Source organism: Priapulus caudatus, unplaced genomic scaffold, assembly GCF_000485595.1.
Source record: "Priapulus caudatus unplaced genomic scaffold, Priapulus_caudatus-5.0.1 Scaffold569, whole genome shotgun sequence".
Taxonomy (NCBI): Eukaryota; Metazoa; Priapulida; class Priapulimorpha; order Priapulimorphida; family Priapulidae; genus Priapulus; species Priapulus caudatus.
In genome coordinates this window covers 102,495-110,705 of record NW_014577630.1, presented here as the reverse complement: position 1 = coordinate 110,705, position 8,211 = coordinate 102,495, and the positions used below count along the sequence as shown (strand labels likewise).

The 8,211-nt window shown below is 40.3% G+C and overlaps 2 protein-coding genes across 6 annotated transcripts in view; both read left to right on the top strand.

The window, feature by feature from the left end:
• Positions 1 to 873: 873 nt before the first annotated feature.
• LOC106811738 (cathepsin B-like) lies at positions 874 to 5,604 on the top strand. The gene is made up of 9 exons (XM_014815449.1): positions 874 to 962; positions 1,234 to 1,379; positions 2,109 to 2,207; positions 2,511 to 2,615; positions 3,411 to 3,526; positions 3,755 to 3,984; positions 4,378 to 4,494; positions 4,842 to 4,970; positions 5,230 to 5,604. Exons 1-9 carry the CDS (start codon positions 920 to 922, stop codon positions 5,304 to 5,306), a joined length of 1,062 nt encoding a protein of 353 aa, XP_014670935.1. The 5' UTR covers positions 874 to 919; the 3' UTR covers positions 5,307 to 5,604.
• A 563-nt stretch (positions 5,605 to 6,167) lies between these two features.
• The window catches only part of LOC106811736 (targeting protein for Xklp2 homolog), a 20,510-nt gene continuing 18,466 nt past the window's right edge, over positions 6,168 to 8,211 (top strand). For 4 of the 5 annotated variants that reach the window (XM_014815448.1, XM_014815446.1, XM_014815444.1 and 1 more), the window contains exons 1-3: positions 6,196 to 6,213; positions 7,255 to 7,366; positions 7,691 to 7,747. In XM_014815448.1, the coding sequence (XP_014670934.1) occupies positions 7,270 to 7,366; positions 7,691 to 7,747 (154 nt within the window). In that variant the 5' untranslated portion in view covers positions 6,196 to 6,213; positions 7,255 to 7,269. Of the gene's footprint in view, positions 6,320 to 7,254; positions 7,367 to 7,690; positions 7,748 to 8,211 lie in introns of all 5 variants that reach the window. The other variant, XM_014815447.1, reaches the window with a different exon arrangement.

Genomic DNA, 8,211 nt, shown 5'->3' with positions numbered 1-8,211 from the left:
TTGTTACCTGTTTTACCTTTTACCTATTATTTACCTTTTATTTACTACCTTTTATCTATTATAATTTACTTCGTATCCGATGTCATTCTGATTTCATCTGTCATTTGTCAGCTTTTATCTTTTAGGTATGACCTGTTATAGCGTGCTCTATTTTATCTGATATCAATAATTTCTTACCTGTCGCCTATTATAATTATTCTGGCTCCTTTTACTTATTACTTGATCCAACTCTCTGCGTTTTATCCGTTATCAATAACTTATTTAACACGTCACCTATTATAGTTCTTCTAGTTTCTTTTACTGGTATTATATTATATTGTTATATTATATTAGATTATATTATAGAGATCAGTGGTCTAACAGAGGAATCGCTCCGACCTGTGATTGGAGTATAAAAATAGACCCCGCCCACTTTCCCATTTTTGGAGGATAAAAATAGAATTCGTGACGTTTCGTTTCACCGGTCATAGCCGCGCGTGCATATTTGCTAATTAATTAGACTAATCGCGCTTCAATAGACTCAAAATTTACAGAGATTAAGGCTAAGACATGTGTCTATAATAGCTAGAGTTTATAGAAATGTAACTCCAATCGTTCGCTCCATATCATGATAGTTAGTACACGTTCCTACCCGTCATAGCATAGCGTATGCGGCGGGAGTGGGCGGGGTCTATTTTTATCCTCCAATCACAGGTCGGAGCAATTCCTCTGTTTAGACCATAGAAATAGATAGATCTATCTATTTCTATGGTTTAGAGTCTAAACTTTAGACGCATGTGACGCATCAAACTGCATGCAGCGCCCCCTTCCCACACTCAGGATTGAGCCAGAGCGAGAGCGCCATCTGTCGTGGAGTTTGGTGACGCATGTGTAAACCAGAACCAGTCTACCGCCTTGTGATGTGTCACAAGCGAATCACATGATCACGCAGTTCCTCACATTACACTTACAGTATCGAAGTGGTAAGTTCTCAGGCTATTTCATCTTTGTTTCAATTTAGATTATAATTGAATTGTCTTGTTATCAGGATTATCGAAACATTTTTAAGGGCATTATTTATTAAGCAATGTTTCTGTATATTATTATTATATCGTACGTGTTTCTTCACCAGCTGAGCTGTAACTTGTAAGTGTAAAGCGTCACCGACCCGACCCGACTGTGACACCATAATGATACTCCATAGAATAGATGACACAGGGATGAGTACCTACGTTGTGTGATTTCTATTTCCAGAAATGGACCGCCTAGTTTCATGTCTGTTAGTAGCCACAGCGCTAGGCCTCGTATATTGTGCTGCGGCCACGTCTGTCTTTCCTCTACACAAGCCACTCTCAAAAGAGCTCATTCACTACGTCAATAAAATAAATACAACGTGGAAGGTATGCAACAAATTTGAGTTTGCAGTGAATTTACTTCGACTTCTGTTTCTCTGTGTATAGTGTATTTATGTATCCAGTATTATGTATAGTTTCAAGAGCGTATAAAGAAGGAGAGCGTACGACGTTGAAATGGTGAAACCATGTTGATGTTGCAGTATTAGTAGAATTACGAAATTTTGCCCGTTTTATTGTTTAGAGTTATCAGAGTTTACTGCGACTGTCTCTCGCTTTCTGGCCAGTGTATTGCTTCCGGTCGCCGCTGTGTAGCGCCATGGTAGCGCTGACTCACGTCAGTACTACAGAGATTACTATACATCCAGCGTGAGCTAGGTGGGCACAGGTGGGGGTCATCACTATGGCAATCAATAACAGACGTCATATTCATTCCATTTGTCAATCATTGACGGAAACACGCGAGGTTTCCCGAAGTTATCTCAAAGCGAGAGACAGTCGCAGTAAACACTGATCTCGAGTCGGTTTTCGGCGAAAATACCAGATTTTCACCGCTTATTATCTCAGCGTAGGGGCATCGTAGGGACATGCGGTTTGTTTCATATTAACAAGGTAGGACAGCTGATCAATAATACTGCAAAGAATCGTCAAAATAAAATGGGCAAAGTTTCTACTAATACTGCAACATGGTTTCAGCATTTCACCGTTGTACGCTCTCCTTTATACGCTCTTGATAGTTTACATAGAAAAATTGATAAAATATAATATCCATTTCAGGCAGGACACAATTTTGATGCATTGAAGATCAGTCATGTGAGGAATCTTCTTGGGGTTATTCCACACCCTAACAACTACAAACCACCGCTGAAGTGGCATGTGAGTGATTGAAAATACGAGCCACTGACAAAAGCAAAGCACTTGTGCATTGTTAGGACTTGTTACACAACCGTAAATTTTCACCATCAAGTTTTTTTGAACATCGAATTTCTTTGTTCAAATAAATTGTTTAATTTCGTTTTAATTGCATCGATCAGAGTGACAGTGAGTTTCGAGAACAGGATCGGGTCTGGTGCCGATTCCGCGCAACTGTTGGAACTTTTGCTCGGAAACCTCCCTGAGCTCCCTCGCGAAGTTCAACAAACTAGTTATAGGCTTGTTGTGTACTGTGTGTGTTTGCAGAAGGAGACTGGCGATATTCCAGAGCGTTTCGATCCAAGGGAACAGTGGCCAAACTGTCCGACATTGAAGGAGGTGCGAGATCAGGGATCATGTGGTTCCTGCTGGGTACGCATCATTAGCAAGCCATCTTGAGAACAGATTTTTGACACTGTGCATCTACAGTTTTATGAGTTGTGAAAATAAAAGTGTGATAGTCTGCAAGAATGCAACGTTGCGCAGGCTTTGCACTATCCTTACATTATCACATGTCGGTATAGCCCTGTGTGTGCAGCTAACTTACTATGATGATTTAATAACTTTCAATTCAGTTCTTCATCGTTAAAACGTGAAACTAATATAGAGAAATCACAAGTGGATCATGTTAAATAAAGTCTGTGTGTTTGTGTACCTTTGAGTGTGCGATAACTGGTGTTTTTTAAAAACTTGCTGTGTAGTTATTTATCATTGGAACATGAAACAAATACATACTGTGTCACATCCAGGTACATTGCAAGTGGGTTGTATGCTTAGGCAAAGTATGTGTGTGTGTGTGTCTGTGTATGTCTGTGTGTGCATGCATGCGTGTCTGTGTGATAACTAGCGTTTTACAAGGCCACCCTTAAAAAATTGTTTGTTTCCCCTTTACCTACTCGCCTCTCAGGGTACCGAGTAGGTAGGTAGGTGAAAAATCTTTTTTATTTTGTTTTGACAAGATGTGTGTATGTATATTGTATATTCTGTTTTGTGTATATGTTTTTGCGGAACGAATTTGATTTTGTTGTTGTTGGCGAAACGAAATAATTTTTGTTTTGTTTTAATCGGCCAATAAAATGTGTCGAGTAGCGGCGTTTTGGCGAGTCGGTCGGTAAAGGGGAAACAAGCAATATTTTATCTTAGGCCCAATGGTACGAATCTTTGCAGGCGTTTGGTGCAGTGGAGGCCATGAGCGATCGCATTTGCATCGCGTCCGGAGGCAAAGCGAATGTGCACATCTCGGCTGAAGATCTGCTATCCTGCTGCGACGAATGTGGAAACGGGTAAAGAAGAATCTAGGAGTCGGTTCCCCAGTGTTGCCAGTGATCCTTCTTTGTCTCCCTACTCGTCGCGATTCTTTGAACTTTGAGTGCAAAACACTTACAGATGCATAGACGAGGTTAGCATCTCATCACAGCTGTCAGCCTGTTTTTGCCGTAAGCAAACCTCGTCGCGCTTCCAAATACCACAGCGTCCTTCTCTTCACTCGTCCTCTTCCTCCGTGTCCACAGGTGCAATGGTGGCTTCCCGTCGTCCGCTTGGGACTTTTGGACACAGCAGGGCCTAGTGAGCGGTGGCCAGTATGACACGAAGGAGGGCTGCCGACCATACAGCGTCGCTAAGTGCGAACATCACGTGAACGGCACGCTGCCGCCGTGCGAGGGCATTGTTGACACTCCTCGCTGCAATAAGAAGTGTGAGAGCAGCTTCCCAGAAACTTACCAGCAGGATCTGCATCTCGGTATGATTGATTGATTGATTTAATATTCAATGATCATTCATTTAATCAATCGAGTGATATACAGATTAGATTATTGTTCAATTAATTGACTGATAAAAAATAGATAGATTGATTGGCTATTTGATTTTATTGGTTGGTTGATTCAGGCCAAAAATTAGTTGTTAATGGAATGATCTATGTTACTTTTGTTTTAGTATGTGCATGGGCATTGGTAAAATTTAGACATCTCACTTCGGACTTTGTCATACATGAAATTTCTACCCAACTCTGCAGAAATTAAATGATGCTTGGTATATATTTAGCTATGTTGTATGGGGCTGTTACCAGTTGCATACTTGACTGTGCACAAGATGCTGCCACTGTGGTGCTAAATGTTCTTGTTTTTCCTTTCAGGAAAGTCTTCATATTCAATTGCTGATCGGGTGACCCAGATTCAGACTGAGCTGATGAAAAATGGCCCCGTCGAGGGCGCTTTCACTGTGTACGCTGACTTCCCCAGCTACAAAAGTGGTAAGGTTTAATTAGCTCTATCGCTTTTTTGTCTCTATCTCTTTCAGCTTCTCTCCCATCTATATCTCTCTATCTATCTACATGTCACTCTGTCTTGTTTCCTTCCCTTCTCCCTCTCACCCTCTCCCTCTCCCCTATTCTTTCCAGCTCCTCTCTCTCTCTCTTCCTCTCGCACTTCCACTCTCTCTCTCTCTCTCTCTCTTTCTCTTTCTCTCTATCATGCGTGATGTGTGCACATGGTACCTCAATTTCTCTTGCTTTCTTTACATCTCTTTCGATCTCTATTCTTAGCTCAAAGGAAATCCTCTGTCACGTGACTATAACATTTGGGCATTATTTCTTTCCAGGTGTATACCAGCATGTAACTGGTGCTGCAATGGGAGGCCATGCCATAAAGGTCATGGGGTGGGGTGTTGAGAATTCTGTACCATATTGGCTTGTTGCTAACTCCTGGAATCCAACCTGGGGTGATAGTGGTAAACAAAATGTTTTTGTGCCTTTATCCAGAGCCAACGAAGGCACATAGACAATAAACAACTAGAATTTCGATACCATTTCACAATAACACAACTAATTCTGGTATTGATTACTCTCATAAAAACTATACATACATCCTGGAAATGCTATCAAATTACTTATGAATAATATTTATGTACCATCGTTTCAATCTCTAATTATCTGCCAATGTTTGCAGAAAAAGTAATTAATGCTTTGATTGTCTCTGTTATATTTTAGGTTTCTTCAAGATACTGCGTGGAAGCAATGAGTGTGGGATAGAGAGTGAAATAGTTGCAGGAGAGCCGAAGATATAGGAATTAAATGTTCATTCACATTCCACCTAATAATGTAATATTCGTCAAATTATATTACGTGAATGATATCCATTAATTAAATATAAATAGGACTAATATTTGTTACCTGCTGCTTAATTATATATATTCTAATATGCTGTTGATTAAATTGTGTGATGCATATAGGTAAAGGTTTTTGTGGATGTGAATCGGTGAATGTGTAGGGGCTACATTAGATAAATAAACGGGGTACTTATGTTTTTGCTAAAAATGGGATCTTTTTGTAAGTTTTGAATATAAATTTAAATGTAGCTCCGTATTTGCATGTTCATTGTATCTTTGCCAGTAGGAGTAGTTTGCAATGCATGCCAATTCCTTTTCCTTCACCTTCCAATTCACCTGTCCCCTTTTTAATTATCTACACATCTCTGTCATAGACATTTTCATCTCTTATCCACATCCAATGGCTTTCTGCTATATCAAGCTTCCTTTACCCTTTACGCCTCTTTCCGCATTATCTCTCTCCTTTATTCTGTGTGATAGCACATTCACTAATTTTTCAATTTATTTTATACTCATCTTACATAGTGAAAGAATGCAAAGTTGCACATGATAAAAAACATGACAAAACTACAACACATCTATGATTTTTATAAAATGTTATTATTATATACAGCTTAATGGGGTTTGCCATTATAGACTAAGATCTTCCATAAAGTTCCATTTAATTATTAATATTAATATCAGATATAACCATACACTTTAGTGTATGATTTTCTCATTTCGACCCCTGGCGGAAAACTCGGAAACCAGCAACTGAATGTGCAGCCATTGGTGCGCCGCGTAACAAACTACCAATCACAACTCGTGTTTTAAAAGAGGTACATATTTCAAAATCGTTCACGGCATACGCTACTCTACGCTACTAGTGTGAAAGATGGACTGTTACGATCCAAAGTGGGAATATAATGCTCCAAATTTTGTTGATTTCGAATCAACTCAGCTTCATGACGACAGTGTAGATAAGTGGTTCGGTAAGCTATCATTATCATATGACATATCACTGGAACTCTGTTAATTAAAATGTTTTATATTGGCACTGGCACTGGCACTGACACTCACTGCAGTTGAAAAGGTGGTTCAAGGATAGCTCTAGTACTATAGCCCGCGGATCGCTGCCGCAGGGCTATAGCACATTCTGCCATAGATGTAATCTAAGCAAATGGTCCAACTGATGTGACCAAAAATTTATCCCCAAAACGTAAAATGATCGGGCTTTTTAACACTTATCTATCAACATGGACATCTCGGCTGCGGGACTATTCGGCCTATAGCCGAACCGGCCCATTACGAATTCGGCCCATAACAGACTCGGCCGATACGGACTCGGCCCATAAAATATTATTAGCTCTTGATACAGAGACCCTAGAACAGATTGATACATATATAATATATAAGGTCGCTTATGTGCCGGATAGATCGAGTAGCTATTTAGTATTTATTTCGTTTTTAAGCGTGTAATTATCTATAAATAATACAAAATCCGTCTTGTGTTTATGTTATGCGTTGACTTTTCCGACCCACCACGAGTTTTCTATGGGCCGATCTTGCTATGGGCCGAATGGGTATAGGCCGATACTGTATGGGCCGAATCTGTTATGGGCCGGTTGGACCCTGAGTCGGACATCTCACCTATCTTTTTGAACACTTCCACAACTTTACACGAGGTATTTATGCTGTTATTCCTCAAGAGTCAAAGTCTTAGCTCTACTGGTGTTTTGTTTTTTACGGTGCTTTACGGTGTATTTCGTGCCTTTTGGTGCCTTTTGGTGTGCCTTTCGGTATGCCTTTCGGTGCCTTCCGGTGCCTTTCGGTGCCTTCCGGTGCCTTCCGGTGCCTTTCGGTGCCTTTCGGTGCCTTTCGGTAATTAGACGGACCCCAATCTTGTATCATGTCTCTCTGGTCTACGCTACTAGTGTGAAAGATGGACTGTTACGATCCAAAGTGGGAATATAATGCTCCAACTTTTGTTGATTTCGAATCAACTCAGCTTCATGACGACAGTGTAGATAAGTGGTTCGGTAAGCTATCATTATCATATGACATCTCACTGGAACTCTGTTAATTAAAATGTTTTATATTGGCACTGGCATAGCCACAAGTTCCCATCTCGCTTAACACTACGTGGCGAGAGGCCTGTATTGTAACTAGTCGTAACTGTCCTCCGCCTGTCCTGTAACTGTCCTCCGCCGTGTAACTAGTCGGAGAGCCTGGTCGGTTTAGCACTGGCACTGACACTCACTGCAGTTGAAAAGGTTAACCATGTATTGATGTAATACCATTACCAGATAGTTATTAGTGTTGACAGTGTTGACTGTTGTTAAGCGATTGTCTTTATTTTGTAGATATAGACCACGAAAATGAAGTTCCATTTAACATGGAAAAGGGTGGCATCTGCGAAGGTATGGTGATATTGCTTTGCTTTTAGTTTTAATTTACTTTTATGTTAGAAATGACCTGTACTGTTTGATTCTTGTCAGTGTGATGTGTCCATGAAAAGCTAAGTTTTTAAATTGTCCGGTAATCCTAACTCAGTAACTGTGGCATTAGCTAATAAATGTTAAAGGCATAATAGGCCCATCGATTATGCAATTTTAACGAATGCTAGAGTAACTGGCACCTTGTGTAGACTGTAGTTAATAAGTACCTACATTACCTTATAGCCAAACGCGTATTAGTTTGTCCAATATCACTGCTGGTTACGAAGAAATGTCTAATTGAAATCCGCAGTCCACGAAATCAGTTGACTGACTTGTTTACAGTTTCGAAACCGCATACTTCGAAACGTGTGTGATACAGATTTATAGTCCACCGGACATTTTCGCACGCATGCAAAAACGCACGGACGCATGCATTTTCGCTCGGC

Excerpts from the sequence above, each read along its gene's own strand:
- LOC106811738 (XM_014815449.1), top strand. The coding sequence starts at position 920 with ATGATCACGCAGTTCCTCACATTACACTTACAGTATCGAAGTG. Across the intron at positions 1,380-2,108 it reads AAATAAATACAACGTGGAAG|GCAGGACACAATTTTGATGC; the intron begins GTATGCAACAAA and ends TATCCATTTCAG. Across the intron at positions 2,616-3,410 it reads GATCATGTGGTTCCTGCTGG|GCGTTTGGTGCAGTGGAGGC; the intron begins GTACGCATCATT and ends GAATCTTTGCAG.